The 19,451-nt window shown below is 62.7% G+C and overlaps 2 protein-coding genes across 2 annotated transcripts; one reads left to right on the top strand and one right to left on the bottom strand.

Moving 5' to 3' along the window:
- The first annotated feature begins 650 nt into the window (after window positions 1-650).
- Window positions 651-3,580, top strand: MYDGF (myeloid derived growth factor). The gene is made up of 6 exons (XM_030966544.1): window positions 651-830; window positions 1,495-1,545; window positions 1,806-1,867; window positions 2,142-2,223; window positions 2,765-2,837; window positions 3,112-3,580. The coding sequence occupies exons 1-6, from the start codon at window positions 651-653 to the stop codon at window positions 3,189-3,191; spliced, it is 528 nt and encodes a 175-aa protein (XP_030822404.1). The 3' UTR covers window positions 3,192-3,580.
- Window positions 3,581-4,969: 1,389 nt separating this feature from the next.
- On the bottom strand, window positions 4,970-12,562 carry TNFAIP8L1 (TNF alpha induced protein 8 like 1). The gene is made up of 2 exons (XM_030966543.1): window positions 12,085-12,562; window positions 4,970-6,361 (listed from the first exon to the last, which is right to left on the bottom strand). Exon 2 carries the CDS (start codon window positions 6,357-6,359, stop codon window positions 5,799-5,801), a length of 561 nt encoding a protein of 186 aa, XP_030822403.1. The 5' UTR covers window positions 6,360-6,361; window positions 12,085-12,562; the 3' UTR covers window positions 4,970-5,798.
- Between the last annotated feature and the right edge of the window lie 6,889 nt (window positions 12,563-19,451).

Below are 19,451 nucleotides of genomic sequence, written 5' to 3'. Positions count from 1 at the left end.
GGCTCAGCCCAGGGTCCCTGACCCCCAGCCCTGTGCCACGGCCCTGTCCCTGGGGTGCTGCTGGCCCTGCTGGGCGGTGCCACAGCACCGGACCCTGCCCGGGAGGAGGCCTGGCAAGGGTGGAAGAGTCTCCGTGCCAAGGAATACCCGGGGCAGGTCCTGCTCCCCACACCGTCCCAGCACGGCCGGGTCCCGCCCAGGGCGTCTCGTCCACATGCACGCCCCCCGCGCTGTGCCCCTTGATCCAGGGGCTGTTCTGATCCTTGGGATCCTCTGGAACCACTTGGGGACCTGGTACCACCTTCCCTCAGAGGGGGCACCCTCAGAGCACCCAGACCCAGGGGAGCAGCGAGGGCAGCTCCCACCGGCCATGCTGCTGCCCTTTGTCTCTGAGCTCCCCGCAGCCCCTCGTCCCCATGGACGCTTGTCCCAGTGGCACCTTATCCTCGTGGTCTCTTTGTCCCCTGACAACAGGGCCTCTTGCCCCGTGACCACCGTGCCCGTGTCCCTCTGTCCTGTAGTCCCTCTGTCCCCATGTCCCCTTGTCCATCCGCTTTGGCCGCCCGGGCTCCTGCCCACACCCAACATGGCCGCCGTGCCGCCGCCGCGCTGGCCCCTGCCGGCCGCCGTACCCGCGCTTCCTCTCCAAGATGGCGGCGCCCAGCGGGAGGAGCGGCTGCTGCGCGTGGGCCTTGCTGGTGCCCGCGGCCCTGCTGTGCCTGGCGGCCCGGGCGGCCGCGGGACCGGGAACGGCCCCGGGAGAGGCCCCCAGCACGGCCGAATTCGACGTGCGGCCCGGCGGGGAAGTTCACTCCTTCTCCCGGAGCCTGGTGAGCGCCCCGGAGGGAGGGAGCGGGAGCGGAGAGGGTACGCGCCCCTCGCTGATTGGCTGCGCGACACGTCACTCATATCGCCTGCTGTGTGGATTGGCTGGGCATGAGGGAGGGCGGGGCGTGCGGGTGGGGGGGTCCCCAGGGAGCGAGGGGTCCCAAAGGGGGCGGCAAAGGCAGGGGGACCCCAGGGGTCTGCAGGGGAAAGGGGGGTACCAAATGGGGACCCCCCCAGGAGAAAGGGGGGTACCCCAAGGGCAGGGAGAGGGGAAGGGGGTCTCAGAGAAAGAGGGGTATTCATGGGAGGGGGCTCAGCAAGGGAAAGGCCCCAGTGCAGAAGGGGCTGGGGGTCCCTGGGCACCCCAGAACAGGAGTCCTCACCCCAGCACTGCGGGCAGGAGGAAATGGCGGTGCCAGGGGAGGTTTAGGCTGGATACTGGAAACATTCCTCATGGAAAGGGAGGTGGGCCCTGGCACAGTGGCACTGGCAGAGTCCTCGTCCCTGGAGGGATTTAAGGCCGAGTGGCACTTGGGGACAAGCTCAGCGTGGCCTTGGCAGTGCTGGGCACTGTTGGGCTTGGTGGTCTGGGGGGGCTTTTCCCAGCTCAGCAATTCCTGAAAAGCTGGTGCTAAACGAGGCTGCTGCTGTTCCTCTCTCTGGCAGGGGGATTACAGCTGCTCCTTCACCTACTCGGCCCAGGGCGGCACCAACGAGGTGAGCTGGGCACCTCCTGCTGCAATCGGCTCCTTTTTCTCACCCTGAGAGGAAAAGAGGCTGGGAACTGTTTGTGTGGGAGCACAGTCCTAACTGCAGGGAGCAGGAGGGGCCAGCAGCGAGGGCTGGGATGGTGGTGCTGGGTGATTCTGGAGCTGCTGCTCCTCTGGAGGGCAGGGCTGGGTGATTGTGGAGCTGCTGCAGGGCAGGCTTGGCCGGGCAGGCTCTCCCCACGCTGACCCCGGCTCTCCCCCCCGCAGCAGTGGCAGATGACGGTCGGAGTGAGCGAGGACAGCGGGCTCTTCTCCTGCTCCATCTGGAGGTGTGTCCTGAGCACGGTGGGGCAGGGACCAGGACCCTGAAGGGATCTACACCTGGTCAGGGAGGGTTTTCCTCCACCAGGGATGCTCTGGGGGCTTTTGGTGCAGCTGTCGGTTTATAAATTCTCTGTTCCCCTCTCCCCTGCTCTGCACAAAGCTACAAGAGATCCAGAGGTGGCTGTGGGGGCAGGGAGGGAGCCAGGAATCCTTCTCTCCTCTGCTCCTCCTCCTCTGCACCTCTGTGCCGATGACAAAGGCTCTGCTTTCTTCTTTCAGGCCCCAAGGGAAGTCTTATCTCTTCTTTACCCAGTTTAAAGCTGAAGTGAAAGGAGCCAAGATAGAGCATGCCATGGCTTATGTAAGTCCCAGCTGATCCCGGGGAAGCACGAGTGTGGGAGGCTGCTATAAAACATGAATTAGACATGGAAAACATTGATTAGACATCTGTGCCATAGAAAGTGCTCCATCACGTCCCTAATGAGAGGCTGGTGGCAGGCAGAGGGGGGCTGCAGGTGGGCAGCCTGCTCCATTGTGTTCCTGCCCTCGGTCACTGCATTTGCTGGGAGGGGGCTCCAAAGGCACCAGGGCACAACGGGAGTCTTGGATTGCCTCAACAAATTGCGTGTGACAAAGCAAACGAAACCTCTGCTGGCGTTTTTGTCTGGCTCATTCTTCCATTTCCCAGTTTCCAGGGGTGAGGTTTTCACTCGCCCCAAGGACACGAGTCCGTGGTTTAATAGGAAATAGAAAACCAGACAGAGACTTTCCTTCAGAGTTCCTTTGTGCACTTAATTCTTTCACTGCACGTAAATCTCAAAGCCCTTCATTTTCAGTTGGTTTGAATTCTGTGACCTGCTGGATTGCCTCAGCCTCTCACCCTTCCTTCCTTCCTGTTTCAGTCTCAGGCTGCCACGGGTGCCCTGAACGACATCCCCCTAAAACAGGAGGAGTTTGGGGTCACTGAAACCACAGGTGTGTGCCTGAGGGGCTGTGAGGGAGGGGCTGGGCTGGGGGACACGCCAGGCACCAGTTTATCCCAATTCCTGGTGGCAGTGCCCTGGAGCTGGGGTGCAGTGCTCTCAGTGCACCGCTGGCAGCTGGATTTTGTGGGTTAAACCCCTGGGTAAGGAGGGATGTGCAGGAGTGGGAAGAGCAGTGCCCAGCACCCTGGGAGGGCTCACTGGGGCTGTTTGGTTCCTGCTTCCCCATCTGCTGACCCTGGGCTGTGCTCTCTCTCTCTCTGCAGTGTCTCACAGGGAAGGCAAGTTCCGTTTCGAGCTGTCCAAGCTGATGATTGTGGCAAAACCCTCCCGTGATGAGCTGTGAGCCCAGGCCAGCCCTGGGCAGGGGCCGTGGCCACACCAGCACGGCAGGGAAGGCATTTCCTGCTTACCTGCAGGGTTTTTCTTCTGGTTGGCCAAACCTTTTATGTTTTCCATACTACAGTGTGCTGGGGACCGACACGAGTGGGGGCTTGGAGGGCTGGGGACAGATTTGTTCTGCCTTGTGTCAGAGTAACAGCCCAGGAGGCTCCTGATCCTCCTGTGCCCCTTCCTGCGTGGCTGAGCAGGGCAGAGCTCAGCAAAGGGGCTCCTTATCTGCCTGCCTGGGAAGAGCAGTGCCGGGAGATAAGGGGCTGGACTAAAGCAGGGCTTGCTAAAGGGAGGTTTTAACTCTGTAGTCTCTGGAGGGGAGGTGGGATTGCAGCGTGACAGGAGGAAATAATTAATTCAGGGGGAGGGGGGGGGGATTGGCCAAAGCTCTGACTCCATGGTGAGTGTGGGGCTGGGCTGGGGGAAGGCAGAGCAGCTTCTTCTGACACAATCAGGAATCAATCCAGGCAACACTTCCACGTGTCAGCACAACCACGGGACTCTTTTGTACCTACAGAAAAGCGACCTTTTTCTTATCCAGAGTAATAACAGGGAATGTGCAATTCCTTTCCTGTGTAAATACAGCACCAATAAAGAAATAAAGCATCGTGCTCTGGCCTGAAGCTGCTCTGTTCTGTCTCTCCTCCCCTCTCCAGCTGTGTGGAGCTTTGTTGCTGCTTGGCCAGGAGGAGCTGAGGTGTCTCACAGGAATTTGGGGGCTGCACAGGGTTTGGGGGCTTTTCCAGCTGACACAGACACACACCTTGGGAACAGCAAAGAATTTCTGGCTGGGCATCCCTCAGCCCCAGCCCACCACACCTGCCCGGGATTCCCAGCTCTGGTTCCTGCCCTCCTGAGGGCTCCTGCTGTTCTCCACACCCCCTTGTGAATGGGCTTTGCCCCCAGCCAAGCTGTGTCACACAATTATCGGTGACAGCTGCAGCCAGGCCTGTGAAATGACAGAGACAGAGCCTTTGTGTCTTTTCTTTCATCTTCTGAGGCTGAGAGTTATCAGTGCCAGGGGTGGGAAGGGAGCAGGAGCCCGTGCCTGGAGACATCCAGGGAGCAGGAGGCACCAGAAGGTCACAGAGATAAGGCCAGTGGAGATTGTGTGGTGTCTTGGGGGCTAAAAGGGCAATTTCCAGTGCCCAGAGCCAAGCTCGGTGTGCTGGGAGTGACCTGAGCATCCTGTGTGCTCCGGGCTGTGCCTGCAGAGCCCCCCCTGCAGCCAGGGCTCTGCTGCTGGGCCCCTCCTGGCCCTCAGGGGATCTGGGGGTGCGGAGGAGCCCATGTGGGGTCAGCTGGGGCTGGGATCTCACCAAATCATGGAACGGTTGGGGTTTGGAGAGACCTTAAAGCTCATCCTTGCCGTGGGCAGGGACACCTCCCACTGTCCCAGGGTGCTCCAAGCCCTGTCCAGCCTGGCCCTGGGCACTGCCAGGCACGGGGCACCCTGTGCCAGGGCCTCCCCGCCTCACAGGGAGGAACTCCTTCCCAGTATCCCATCCAACCGTGCCCTCTGGCAGGGGAAGCCGTTCTCTTTGTCCATGCAAACCCAGGAGCTGCTGGGCCACTGAGCAGGGACAGCACAAGCAGCAGCAGTGCCAGGGGACAGAGAACACAACCCGCAGGTCACAGAGAGCCACCAGCAGCTGGGGGCAAAGCCAGCTGTCCCCAGGGCTCATCCTGTCACTGTCACCGGTGCTAGAACACCCTCACGGAGCTCCCAGGCCACACAGTGAGTTTATTTCAATAACTCATCAGGGCTACAGAGTTTGCTAAAAACGAACATCACTCAGTCACAGGTGTGGAAAAGGGATGAAAGTCCAGGGGGGCTTTGGATGACCACCAAGGACAGCGTTGGAGCTGCCAGGTGGCACCACCACTGCAGGCTGGTGGGCAGGTGGGTGCTGGGTGGTTCCAGGGATGGAGCAGCTCCCTCCCAGCCCTCCCCCAGGTGAGGAGGGATCCTCCTGGCCTCAGGGATTTGTCTCTGAGGACACCTAAGCCCAGGCAGAGGCACCTTCCTGCCTGAGGCAGCCAGCACAAGTCTGGACCATGATTTGCTCCCACCACGTTGTGGGGCTGCTGGAAGAAACCACGGCGTTCCACAGCCCTCCAGTTATGGGGTCTCAGAACAGATCCCCCCAACACCATCCCACCTGCTCAGAGACACCTCAGAGGTGCTTCACACCGCGAGTCTTTGGTTCAGTTTCCCCTCAGAGGGAACAGAGTTCAAGGCAAAGAGTCCAAACCCTTGGACTCTGAGCTAAAGGCACTTGGTGGGCAAAGGAAATCCAACTGTACAGCAGGGGCCCAAAATCCCAGGATGGCCGGGAGAGGGCTCAGCCCAGCGCAGGGAGGGGTTTGCAGACCCTGGGCAGGGGGGACACAAAGTCAAGAGGTTCAATCTCTTGGAGAAACGAGGAGAACACAAGTGAGCACTGCAGAGGAGGAGGAGGAGGAGGAGGAGGGGACGGCGAGCCCGGCGAAGGCCAAAGCAGACATCGCATCTTCGGCCTCGCGGGAGGCAGAGTCCGGCTGCCAGGAGCAGCCCAGCTCAGATGCTCTCCTCCTCCAGCATCTTGTTGACCCCCTCGCAGATCCTCTGCAGGTGGGTGCGGTAGGGCTCGGCCGGGCCGTACAGCGCCGACAGGAACTCGTAGTCCGCAAAGTGGTTGAAGACGTGGTTGATGCGCGAGTGCGACTTGGCCGTCAGGTGCCCGTTGACCGCCTGGTGCAGCAGGTCCCGGCACTCGGTCAGCACGCTGGACATGACCCTGCGGTCGAAGGTGAAGTCTATCTGGTGGAAGCTGACGGCCGTCATGGCCAAGGTGTGAACCTTCTTGCGGAAGCGCTCCATGACCAGCAGCTCCTCGGGGCTGAACTGCCCGTTGCGGTAGAGGACGCCCAGCTTCATCACGATCTTGATGAGGTTCTTGATGATCTTCTGGGCCTCCTTGCGGTTGCGGGTGTACTCCTTGGTGGCCCGGTACAGCTCGTCCAGGATCTCGCTGCTGGTGTCGTCGATGAAGGCGTTGGCGATGGTCTTGGTGGCCATTTTGCTCAGGAGCTTCTTCTGGGCCTGCAGGGCCAAGTTCTTGGTGCTGAAGGTGTCCATCTCTGCCGGGGAAGAGGCACACACGGGTCAGTCCCTGCTCTGCACCCATCCCCATCTCACCAGGGCTGGTGGAGTGTCCCAGTCCACGGCAGGGGTGGAGCTGGATGAGCTTTAAGGTCCCTTCCCACCCAGACCGTTCCATGACTCTGTGATTCCTGACCTCCCCACACAGATTTCTGGCAGGAGAAAGAGCATCTCCAGCCAATGGCAACACTGAGGGAGCTCCTGGGTGCCAGGGCAGGTGAGAGCTGAGCTCACCCCCCAGATTTGGTTGGTGGGATCAGTTCCAGGCTGTTCCCACCTCCCTTTTCCCAAACTCTGTGGAGAGGCTGCAGCGAGCGAGGTGTCCCTACCTGAGCAGCGACCCTCCATCCCGCTGTCCCTCCTGTGACCGATGCCTCCCTCCTCCTGGTGCAGGAAGGACTCTTGCCCCATCGTTTGAGCATTTTTCCTTCCTTCAAACCTGACTCATTTCCTGCAGGGTGAGCTGGGGACAGCCCAGGTGGCAGCTGAGTCAGCCCCTTTGCCATGTGCCACATCCACCCTGCTCTGGCCGGGGTGGCACAGCCGGTTTGCAGCACCCAGCAATGGCTGGGAGCCCTCTTCCCTGGCACTGCTCACCCTGGAACACCCACACGAGCTGGGACTTGTTGTGCTGCTGCCCCAGCCTCCTCCAGAGGTGAATAATTCACCCAGACAGGAGCCTCACCTACAGCCCTGCTCCCACATCCCGGCGGGACCAAATCCATCACCTGGGGCAGAGCACGGCTTTAAACTCTGCTGAGAACGATTAAAACCAACCCTGGAGATGCATCTTGGCCTGGGAAACCGCAGAGCTACAAATCACAGGGAGGGGAGAACAGCAGGAAAACAACCAGGATGGATGGGCAGAGCTGGGAGCCGCTTCTGCAGGAGCCTGCACATGGCAGGGACAGCCTGGCAGAGCAGGAGGGGAGGGGATCAGCCTATAAATACATCCCCGGGGAGGGGAGAGGAGATATTTCAGCTGAAGGATGCTGCTGGTGTGAGGATGGATGGGGATAAATTGCTCATGGATAGGCAGCAGGTTTAGATTTGATGTTAAGAAGGAATTGGTCCCTGAGAGGGAGCTGAGGCCCTGGCACAGGGTGCCCAGAGCAGCTGGGGCTGTCCCTGGATCCCTGGAAGTGTCCAAGGCCAGGCTGGAGCAGCCTGGGGTAGTGGAAGGTGCCCTGCCCATGGCAGGGCTGGGATGAGATGAGATTTTGGTCTTTTTCCAACCCAAACCATTCCACAGCTCTGGGCTTCTGTCACAGAACCAAGTCTGTCCCCACCACAGGCAGCTCTGTCATTCCCCCCTGGCCCTCTGGGGATCCCCAGTGCTGCTCCCAGCACTCTGGAGCACACAGCAGCCCCTCAGGAGCAAACCCCAGCTCCTCAGGGATCCCCAGCCAGTCATGCCAGGACGATGGAGCTGGGCCCTGGCTCCCTGAGCATCTCCCAAAGCCGAGGGCAGCCAAGGCTCCGTGGGGATGAGAATTCCAGGAGCAGCGACAGAAACATCGCCTGCAGGGTTATTTACAGCCCTCAGGAAAAACACGGAGGTCTGGGAGCATTTCCTACGGTGGGAAAACATTGATTTCTGTCAGCCTGAGCCTCAAGCTGAGGCTCTCACACTTAATAAGACAAAAATGACAAGGCAGAGCGTGGTGACAGCAGCTCCTGGGTCAGGCTGATGGAATTGCAATGGCTGCACCCAGGAGGGAGGGACGGGCAGGATGGGCAGAGGCAGCTGTGCCCTGGCTGCGAGGGCACTCATTCACTTCACCCGTGCCAGGCAGCCTGTCCGGAAGGAGCAGGGCTGTGCTGGGCTGTTGACAGCCTGGAGTTTCCCTCCCCAGGCTTGTGGGGTGCCCTGGGAACGGTGCCTGGATAAATAGGAATTCCCACACCCACAGGAATTCCCACACCCGAGCTCTGCCCTGGGTGACCACAGACATAAAGCCAAGTGCAAACTCCACCTCCAGAGCACATGAAAAATAGGAAGTGCCAAGTCCTGCGAGCTGCCCACGGCTCCCAAATGCCAGCTGCAATAATGGATCAAGCCTCTGCTCCCTGCAGCAAATAACACCCAGCTGCTCACAGCCCTCCCCTGCTGCAGAGGAGCATCGCTCCAGGGGGGAAACTGAGGCACGAAGCATTATGGGGGGGTCTAGGGACCCCAGAAGTGGCATAGGCAGGTATGGGGATCCCAAAAATGCAACCAGCTCCCTCTCCAGTGCCCAGGGATGGCTTCATAGGCGGCTTCCTGCAAACGCCAAGGAAAGGCAGGCTCACCTCCCGCTGCCCCGGGCGCTTCCCTGGCGCCCTCCGCAGCACACTGGGCCAGCCCGAGCTGCTGACTCGGCAGCAGCGGCAGATTTCACCGGAACGAGCCGTGTTCCTGCCGGGAAGGGCCCCAGGACCCCATTGTTCACGAGGGGCTGCTATCAGAGCGCGGAAGAGTCGAGCCGTGCCCCGAGCAGCCAACTGGAGCCTGAAATAACCCACTTCACTTCCTTCCTGTCGCTGAAGCTTCCAGACCGGCTCAGGGCTTGGGGTCCCCCCACCCCCTTCTTCTTTTTAATGAAAACACCCTAAAAAACAGCTTCTTCTTCTTCCTTCCTAAGCGGAGCAGCCCCGTGCCGCTGTCACCCAGTTCCTCCCTGCTCCGGAAGAGGGTGGCAGGGCTGCGGTCCCAACGGTGGCTTTGGGGACACGTGCAGCCCTTTCTTGGAGGGTTTCCACCCATTTTGGAGGTTTCTGGGGGAGTCTTGCAGCCCTGAGCGGTGGTGTGAGGGCTGGGGTGAGCACACAGAGCGCGGCCCTGCCACAGGACAGACGTGGTCCTTTGGGGACAGACACGTGCCGTGCCCATCTCCGGTTTGGCGCTCACCCCGCTGGGCTTGCACCTCACCCAACACCTGGCTGTGGCCTGATTGCCCGAAAAAACCTCTCCCACACCACTGAGGGCACAAGCATCAATCATCAATCCTCATCAGACAGCTCCTGTCTGAGGGGGGAAGACAAGACCCTGTCACCCTGTGGTCACCCGGCACCCCAGCAGAGCTGCCAAGTGACAACCCAGCAGTGATAGCATCCCAATTATCACTTTAACCTGCTCCCAAGATCCCTCTCCCTGCCTGTCCCTTCCACCTGGCTCCCACCAGCAGCTCCTTGGACTTGGTCCCCGAGCCCCCCCAGTTCCCTTGGCAGCAGGTGAATATTTCATGCAGGAAAGGAAAAGCACTTAATTAATTCATGGAGCAGCGCAGAGGGGGAGGCTCCACAAAGCTCCAGCTCCGAGCAGAGGCACCTCTGCCTCCTCTTCCTCCTCCTCTTCCTCCTCCACCTTCCCACCGCGGCCATAGTAACCTGGATTATCTGGCTACAAGTTTGCTCCAACATGGAAACATCGTTTCCCAACAGGATAAACATTGAATTGTGGCCATCTCCCTGGATTTCCCTCCCACTGCCTTGGGAAACACCCCTGCTCTGCCCCCCAGCATTCCCAGCCCCCCAGGTCCGTGGCTAAACGCCAAGTGGGTGGATGGCATCCTGCTGCTCTGCTCTCCATCCCCCGGCATCGCTTTCCCCGTGCTCCAAACCCTATTAATTAATTAAACCCTCCTGGATTACAGGAGCCAGGTCGGAGCGCTGGGCAGTAACCTGAGAGCCCCAGCAGTGCCTCCAGCCTGTCCCCATGATCCATGAGCCCACATCCAGCCCCAGCAGTGCCTCCAGCCTGTCCCCATGATCCATGAACCCACATCCAGCCCCAGCAGTGCCTCCAGCCTGTCCCCATGATCCATGAACCCACATCCAGCCCCAGCAGTGTCCCCATCCTGTCCCCCACCCTCTGTGCTCCCCGCAGCTCCCGGGCCCCCGTTACCAGCGCCGGGAGAGCCGAGGAAGAGGAGCGGGAGGAAGGAGGGAGGACGCGTGCGGGCCCTCGCAGGTTGCCATGGGTGCAAAGAGCAGCCGGGGACGCTGCCCGGGCGCGTGTGTGCCCAGCGGGGTGAGGCCGGGAGGAAGGCACTGAGCAAACACCTCGCCCCGGGAAAAGCTCCTTTCTTGGCACGGCCGGGTGAATCCGCGGCTGGAACGGGCACCGGGAACGCTGCGGGCACCGGGAACGCTGCGGGCACCGCCGCACCCGGTGCTTCCCCCTCGCCCTGCTCGCTCCCGGTGCCAGCACCGCTGCCAAGCGCTTGGTGTGCCCCCATCACCATCCCCTCCACCTCTGGCACCGAGCTGAGCTCCTCCGTCCCAAAATCTCCTTCCTCGCTGGGGCTGCAGATGCAGCCATGGGAAGGAGACGGTTTTGGTTCTGCCTGGGAATGCTGATCCGCCCTGGCAGCTCCGACGTGCCTGTGCAAGGAGCTGAGCCGCCCGTCCGAGGGGGCTCCGGCCGTGCCAACCCCGGGCATGGGTGGGGAATGGGGCCCTGGATCCACAGGGAGGGGGCTCACCCCCGCACAGCGCAGGCGGGATCCTGGGGGCTGATCTGAGGGTCTGCTCTGGCACCAAGGAATTCCCCCTGGGATCGCTGTGCCCCGCGGGGGAGGCAGCTGCCAAACTGGAGAGGAGGAGGAGGAGGAGGAGGAGGAGGAACGGAGGTTATTTTAAGGAGAGAAGTAGGAGGAAGAGGAGGAGGAAGGGGGGTTATTTTATGGAGGGGAGGAGGAAGACGAGGAAGAAAGAGGGATTTTATGGAGAAAAGGCAGAGGAAGAGGAGGAGGAAGGGGGGTATTTTACAGAGAGGAGGAAGGGGGGGGTTATTTTGGAGCATCTGTCTCGCCTTCCATTTCCTCCTTTTCTTTCTCCAGCTGCCATCAAGCTGCTCTCTCTGGCAGCAACTTCCTTTCTCCTTCACTCGGAGCAGACGGAGACTCATGGGGAAGTAGAAAACAGAGGCTGGGAGAGGGGAAACTGAGGCCAAACCACCATCCGTCCGTCTGTCCGGCTGCGGAAGGGGCCAGGGCACATCACATGCTTCCTGCCCCGCGATCAGGAGGACAAAGTCGCTCTGGGAGGCAGGAAAACTCCACGGGACAATTGGGATCCAATGCTGGGCCTGGGGTCAGTAAAGAACGGCCCGAACCCTTCCGTGCCCCAGGGAAGATCGGGCAGAGTCGGGAGTTTTACACCCAGCTCTGCCCCCGGGGCGATCCGGCCTCTCCCAAGGGATTCGTCTTTCCAGGAATCGAGGAATTTCATCCTCTGGAGCGCAGGGACAGGCGACGCTCGAAGCCAAGGGCTGCCATGGGGCACGCGGCCCGGCCCCGGCACGTGGGGCCGTGACAGCCCCACGGGGGTGGCTCCGGTGCCTCCTCCCGGCTCCCGTTACCCAGCGCCCACCGGACCCGGCGCCCTTTCCAGCTCCATCGTGTTTCCCTTGATTCCGGGGGGAAATCGCCCCTGCCCCGTGTTTTACCCACCGGGAAAGCCGCGGCACCGCCGGGGGTGCCGGGGCAGCTCCGGGCTCTGCCCGCCCGCAGCTCCCGGCCCTCGCCGCTCCCCGAACCCCCGAACCCCCCGGGCTCCCGGCACCGGGCAGGGGGGACACACACGGATGATTCCCGGGTGGGGGACGAGAGGCTTCGCCCCCAGTGCAAGCACGGAACGGGCCGGTACCGAGCCCCCCGCCCCCACGGACAGGGGAAGATGGGAGGAACCGGGAGGTACCGGGGGAACCGGCCCTTACCTGCAGCCTGCCTCGGGGAGAGCGGCGCCGGGACCGGGACCGGGGCTTCTCCGGTGCCCCCGGCGGGACGGGACGGGGCGGGACGGGGCGGGGCCAGGCGAGGGTCCCGCTTCCCCCGGCGCCTCTCCCTGCCCGGAGGGCCCCGCAGGGGCTACCAGTGCCCGGTCTCCGATGCCGGTGCCCGGTAATGATGTCCGGTGTTCGGTCTTCGACGCCCAGTGCCAGTCCCGGGGTCTGATGTTCGGTTCCCGGTTCCCGCTCGGTTCACCGGTTCTCAGTGTCCAGTGTCCGGTGTCCGGTACCCGGTTCCCGGTGTCCGATTCTCGGTGCCCAGTGCCCGGTGCCCAGTGTCCGGTTCCCGATGCCGATTCCCGGTTGCAGTTCCCGGCTCTCAGTGTCGGGTTCCCGGCTCTCGGTGCCGGTTCCCGGCGGGTCGGGACCTCCCGCCCGCGGTCGCCGCCAAGTCCCGCGCGGGGCCGGGAGCGGCGGGGGCGGGACCGAGGGGGCGTGTCCCGCGGGGGGCGCCAGCCAATGGCGACGCGGGGCTTGCTACGAAGCAGCCAATGGGAGCGCGCGGACGGTGCGTGGGCGGGGCCGGGGCGGGCGCGTCCCCGTGGGTCCCGCGCGCGTGGGCCGGTCCCGGTAACGCGCGCGGGGCGGGCTAGGGGCTCCCCCGGCTGCACGGGGGGGACGGGGACACCGGCGGGCGGCGGGGACGCGCGGGGTGAGAGCATCACGCGTGGGAGCGGCGCGGGTCGGCGGCGGGAGCGGCGGCGCTGATGAACCGGGGCTGAGGAGGGCGCTGCTGGACGGGGCGGAGCGGGGGCAGCGCCGCGGGGTCCGGCAAAGCTCCCCCTCCTCCTGCACACACCGCGGCCCCACGAGGGGATGGGACACGCGGGGGCTGCCGTGCTGCCGGCCGAGAGCGTTTGAGCCCGGGGGTCGTGGCTATCAGTTCATCCCGGTTCGTGCCGGGGACTCCCCGACATCCCAGAGATTCGGAGCTGCCCAGCATCAGGAGTGTCGGAGCATCCTTCCTCCTCCTCCTCCCGGCCCAGTGGGTACGAGCCGCGGCACGGGATCCTAATTCCCAAAGGTGGCATTAAACAGATTAAAGGTGGGATGTAGAGCGGGTTAAAGTCTGGATTAATGGGAGCCTTGACTTGAGTCTTGGTCTCACGCAGCGGCTGGGAAGCGAACCCCAGATCCTCGCCAGCCTCCCCGGTCCCGCTGTGCCCCGCCCCCCGGCAGCGCCCGACACCCCCGGGGCATCGCCCCCACTCCAAATATCCCCGAGGATTTGCTCTGGTGCCAGGTCGTGCCGGAACAGCCGGAGCAGCTGTTGCCGCACTTCCGAACAGTTGTGGCCCCAGCCTGCCCGGCATCAATCACCCTCCGGGCTCCTCCGGTCCCGGTGGCCACCTGGAGCCTGGTCCCGTGTCCCCATCACTGCCCTGTTCTGCACTGCCACCTCTGTCCTGCGGCACGTTCCCATTGCTGTCCTGTGTCGGCACCATTTCCCCATCCCGTGTCCCCATTCCTGCCCTGCCCTGCACCCCACCGCTGTCCCATCCCACATTCCCATCGCTGGGACACCCCCGCAGGTTTTCACCCGGCTCAGGCTGTTGCTGAAGGTGTTTTGGAGGGTGATGGGATGGGGTGGGCGTGTGGGCAGCACCCCCAGCGCACTCCCGTGTGCCCAACACGCAGATCCCACAGCTCCCAGCTCGGGAAGAATCTCAGCAGTGTCCCCACGTCTCGCAGAGCTCTGCACCTCCCTGCGGCCCTGGGGCAGCGGTGGGGGACGCTTGGCTGGGGTCGCACGGGGGGAGCCCCCACAAATCCATGTCCCTGCCCGGAGTGGATGGAGCAGCCACTGCGGATGAGCGGGGACGGGAGCTGGCGCCGCATGCAAACAGGGAATAAAGAAGAGAGGCAGCAGGATCTGGGCCAGCTCCGAGCGGCCTCTCCCCCCGTCCCTCCTCTCCTTTCAGGGAAATGAAATGGGGCTTTGCAGCCGCCGCCCTCCTGCCCGAGAGCATCGCCCGTCCTCGGGGCGGCGGCACGGCTCATCCTCCTCCCTGTGCCGGGGCACGGCCCCCGCGGACACCCCCAGAGCTCCGGGAGCTCCAGTCCCGGCTGCTCCTTCCCCGGACACCCCCAGAGCTCCGGGAGCTCCAGTCCCGGCTGCTCCTCCCCCGGACACCCCCAGAGCTCCGGGAGCTCCAGTCCCGGCTGCTCCCCTCGGGGGCTGCGCTGCGGGCAGGGGGAGCATCCCCAGGGAGGCAGAGCCTGAATAATTCAGGGAGGTGGGGTCAGAAAGGGGTCCTGCTCCAAAGAGCAGCTCCAGAGAGCCCTGGAGGGCTCCCTTGGAACAGAGCCTCCCCCAGCGGCACAGGAGGCCAGGCGGCATCCCCAGAGCACCCCGGCAAGGCTGCAGAGAGGGCGGGACAGATAGAAGGACAGAGAGAGGGACAGGACAGAATGCAGGACAGAGCAAGGCAGGACAGAGAGAAGGATGGGACAGAATGCAGGGCAGAACAGAGAATGAAGGACAGAGAAGGGAATTGAGAAGGGAGAAGGGAATTGACAGGGTTTTTTTGGGGTCCTTTCAAGCATGACAGGCTGGGGCAGCTCGAGGGCACTGTGGGGGCTTGAGGGTGGCAGCGGCTGGGAGCTGAGGGAGGAGCAGGGAGAGGGCACAGCGGGTGACACCCAGAGGTGCTGAGGGTGGCAGGGGCAGCTGGAGGGTGACACCGAGAAGCCGGGACTGAGGGGCAAAGGAGAGGGGTTAAGGGTGACACACAGGAGCTGAGGGGCAGCTGAGAGGGGGCTTGGGGGGCACAGGGGGGGCTTGAGGGTGGCAGACAGAGCCTGAGGGCTGGGGGGCAAAAGGAAAAGGGCCGGCGCTGCTGTGCGGGGCTCTGTGGCCTGGCGTGGCCGGCTGCCATCCCCTGGCACTGACGTGTTTGAGGAAAATCCTTTCGCTGGGATTTGTCTCCTGAGAAGCCTCAGAACAGAAATGGAACCAATAACGATCTGCTGGCTGTGGAGCGTGGGCTGGAGATGGTTCAGCAACAGGGGCAGCTTGCATTGGTCTCTTGTGCATTGTTTCTGCTTGGCGACCAATCACGGTCCAGCTGTGTCGGGGCTGTGAACAGTCCCAGGTTTTTATTATTCGTTCCTTTCCAGCTTTCTGATGCCTCCTTGCTCTTTTAGTATAGTTCTGATATCTCATTTTATTTTAATATAATAGAGATCATAAAATAATAAATCAGCCTTCTGAAAGGTGGAGTCAAGATTCTCATCTCTTCCCTTGTCCTGGGGACCCTCAAACACCACCACAATCACCGGCTTGGGCTGGTCTGGGCAGCACCAAATAAAACAAAAAGCTTTAAAAAGAGAAAAATTAAAAATAAAAATTAAATTAAAAATAACTTCAAATTTAAAATTAAAATTAATTAAAAATGAATGAAAAACAAAATAAAAACTATTAAGTGCTGTAAAGTGCCGTAAAAGTTCCATAAAAGGAAGTGCCGTAAAGCACGACGGTTGTAAAAGATGCTGTAAAGCGCGACTGCTGTAAAAGTGCCGTAAAGCAGCACTGTCGTAAAAGGTGCCGTGAAGCATGGCTGTCGTAAAAGGTGTCGTAATGCAACACTGCCGTAAAGCACCATCGTAAAAGGTGCCCAATACCGCGACTGTCGTGAAGAGCCTTTTGGGACACAGTGGGAATCTCTTTAATAGCCTCTCCCGCCGGGCCGTGGCTGCCCGCGCCCGCCCTGTCCCGCCGCTTCCGCGCCACCGGCACTATACACGGCGCCACATCTGGCGAATACTGCACTGCAGCGCCCTGCATGTATCCTTCCGCTCGTGCTGCCCAGAAAAAGGTACCCCAGAAAAGGGTTTACCTCAGAACCCGGGTCCCTCCCCTGAAGATTCCCTGCCAGGTGTGTCAGCCACCTCTCCCTTCCCCAGCCTGACCCCTGCCCATCCCTGCCCACCTCCCCGTGCTCAGGGTGCAGGGACACAAAGCCCCGATCCCATCACCATGGAGATGCTCACTCAAGCCGAGTTCAAAGGAAACTGTTCCAGCTAAAACTGACGGGGCTGGCAGGAGAGGCCGGCTGGCAGCTGAAAGGGGGAATCCGCTGCCCGCCGGCCCCGGAGGGTGCTGGGGAGGGCACGGAGCCGCTCTCTGTGCTGCCCGCCGGCCCCGGTGCCGCTGTGCCAGGACACCTCAGGGCCCATCACCCTCCAGAGGACCCAGCGCCTCGTTCGGCTGAGCCGGTGGCTGTGCAGAGGGACAGGATGGGGACAGCGTGTCCCCAACACCCACCTGTGCCCGTGATGGCGCACGCTAGACCCCGGCAGCTCCTGGGACAGGGGGCTGCTGTCACTGCCCATAAAGCCACCATTGTCACCGGGGCACGTGCGGGGTGGGGGAACCCCGGTGGCGGGGCGCTGGGTCCCCAAGCCCTTCCCTCCGCAGCATTTTGCATTCCCTGCCCGCGCCGCACAGCTGTGCCTGGCCACAATGGCCCCTTCTTGCCGCGTCACCGGCGCCGGCTGCGCTCCCTCGGCCCCTTCCCCGGGGCCGAGCCACCCCGCTGGCAGCCGAGGCGGAAAAATCCATCCCAGTTCAAAAAAAAAAAAAAATAAAAAAATCCTTCCTGGCAGGCACCGGCTCCGGAGGAGAGCCACAAGCAGGGCACGCTCTCCTGACCAGTTATCCCAGTGATGCTCCAGGATTGTTAGCTGGTGTTGAGTGGAAGGAAAGGGACGCTGGAGGAGTCACGTAGGGGTGCTGCGGTACCCAAAGGCAGCTGGTGACACCCTCGGGCTGTCCTGGAGCCGTGGGGACAGGCTGTGGCTCCTGAGTGCTGGGGTTGTATCCAAACCGAGCTGCCGGCCCTCCCTCAGGGCACAGGGGTCTCCTGGGTCCCCAGTGCCACACTCCTGAGCAGAGCAGTCCCTGCCCCTCCCACCCTCCCCGCTGCACATCTGGCCTGGTGCCACAGCTGGATCGGGCCCTTCTCTCTCCCGTGTTCGCTCACAGAGCGGGGAGCGCCGAGCCTCGTTAGTTAATTAAAATTAAAGCTCGATCGAAGCTGTCAGGCAGTGCCGCTCCTCCGGAGGCTGCAGCGCTGCCGTGCTCCCTCCCGGGGAGGGATGGAGGAGGATGCTCCAGGGGAGAAACGCACCCATGGGGAAGAGGTTTCTGTGATTGCCCTCCCTGCGAGGACACCAAGTTCCATCCCTGCCCTGGGGACACTGCCGTGTGGCCCGCCTGAGTGTGACCCACTTACCCAGGCTCGGCTGAGCCCTGGCTGCTGCATTTGGGGCTGGGGGCTGCTGAGAGGGCCCCGGACATGTGAGCCCCGGGCGGCTCCGGCTGCGGCGGCCGGGACAAAAGCAAATGTAGGTTAAGCACCGAGTGCTGCGGCTCGGCCGCACGGGGGGAGCCGGGGCAGGGCCCACCGCTGCAATTAGCTAATTGCTCCTGTCACTGCTCCCTGCTTCACTCTCCATCGGATAAAACTGCCCTGGGGGACACCGTGCCCCCCGCCTGCCCCCCGTGCTCTGCTCAGCGCTGGGGGGTTCAGGATGGAGGGAAGGGGAGCCCCCCCAAAGCTGCTGTTCCCAGCCCCGCTGGATGTGACATCCCTGGTGTCACCTGCTGGGGACAGTGGGGACGATGCCCTTAACAGTAGGGATGGATGTGGCTTCCCCCCACTTTTTGGGGGTGTCCCGCTGCACCCCAAGGCTTCAGCATCCCTCATGGCTGAATTCCATCCAAGCTGTTGAGTGGGAACCTGGGGTGAGTGTGGGAGGCTGTGACACCACCAGGAGCCTGAGTGACAAATGACATCATCAGAGGGGGACCTGTGGGACAAACAGACCCCCAGCCTGTTGGGTGATGGCAGCACAGATGGGCATGGGGACAGACAGGATGCTGATGACGTCATCAGGATGATCTGTGACATCATCAGGTGGCAATGAACAGGGGGCAGAGAGAGGGGCCCCAGCAGGCTGGGCTGTGGGTGTGGAGGAAGAGGAGCAGGAGCAGGAGCGGGGGCAGGAAGAGGACAGTGGCCCTATGGAAAGATGTCCCCAGCTCATGGTCGCTGAGCCTGTCCTTGTGCTGGTGACATATTGACTGACAATTCTTAATCAAGTGGATTATTAATTAGCAGCAGAGCTGGCTGGTTAATCCTCGGCCGGGCTGGGAGCGGCTGGTTTGTGCTGACACAGCCGGGTATGGTGACAGCGCCACCGTGCTGGGTGCCCCCGTGTCAGGACACCCACACTGGCCCAGGGAAGGGATGGATGCCATCCCCCGGGGGCTCAGGTGGTGGCTTCACCCCTGTGCACGGTTTCACCCCAGAACTGCTGGGTGGCACCCCAAGAATGGCCCTGGCACAGCAGGAGTGGGTGGGCACCCATCTGTGGCGTGCCTCGGTGCCATCTGGGCCACACAGGGGAGGTGACATGCGTGTCACTAGTGCCACACGTGTCCCAGCCCTCGCCGTGGCGGTGGAGGGCGCGGGGGACCAGCCCTGCACGGCGCATCCCCACCCCTGCCCGTGGCAGAGCCACCTGTGTGGCCTTGTCCCCGCCGTCCCCGCCAGCGCGGGGGTCCCAGCGGGCCCTGCCGGCTGGGGACAGGGGAGGGGCTGGGAGCGGCTCCTCCATCCGCATCCCCATCCCCAGGGCTGTTCTCGCCGCAGCTGCTGCGGGGCCGGCTCCATCCCGCGTTTCCCCGCGGCGTGTCCCAGCCATCTGCCGAGATCCCGGCGGGCAGGGCTGCTCCCGCACCGCCGCCGCACCGGGAGCTGCTCCCGAGCGTTCCGTTCCCCGTTTCGCTGCAGCCCATTGAATCCCGGCCCCGATCCGTGCCGGGTTCGCTTCCCCGCGCGGCTCTCGGGCCGATTTCCCAGCCCTGATTAACGCTCGGAGCATCCCTGGGGATGCTTCCCGTGCTTCCCAGTTTCCGTCAGGATCAAGCCGATAAACCGATGTTGCCGGCGAAGTTGAGGCCGGCGGCAGCTCCGGGAGGCGGTGCCGAGCCGGGGCTGGCGGCAGCCGGAGGCGAACCCAGCGGGAGCGGAGCCTCGGGCCCTGCGGGGGCAGCGGGCTCGGGGCCGCTGCGATGAGCGCGCAGGTCCCAGCCCTGCTCCGAGCCCCATCTGCGACTGCTCGCCGTGTGCTGACACCAGCCGGCCGCATCCCCTGGCCGAGCACCCCCGGCTCTGGCGGGAGGGGAGGTTTTGGGGTGCCACAGCCCCTGCCAGCGTGTCGCTGTCCCCCTCCCGCCCCGCAATGACCCCTCATGGCCCAGAGCGCCCCACCGACCCCCGGGCAGG

This window comes from Camarhynchus parvulus, chromosome 28, assembly GCF_901933205.1.
Source record: "Camarhynchus parvulus chromosome 28, STF_HiC, whole genome shotgun sequence".
Lineage (NCBI taxonomy): Eukaryota > Metazoa > Chordata > Aves > Passeriformes > Thraupidae > Camarhynchus > Camarhynchus parvulus.
The sequence above is the reverse complement of the archived record's forward strand: the minus strand, read 5'-3'. Positions and strand labels throughout refer to the sequence as shown.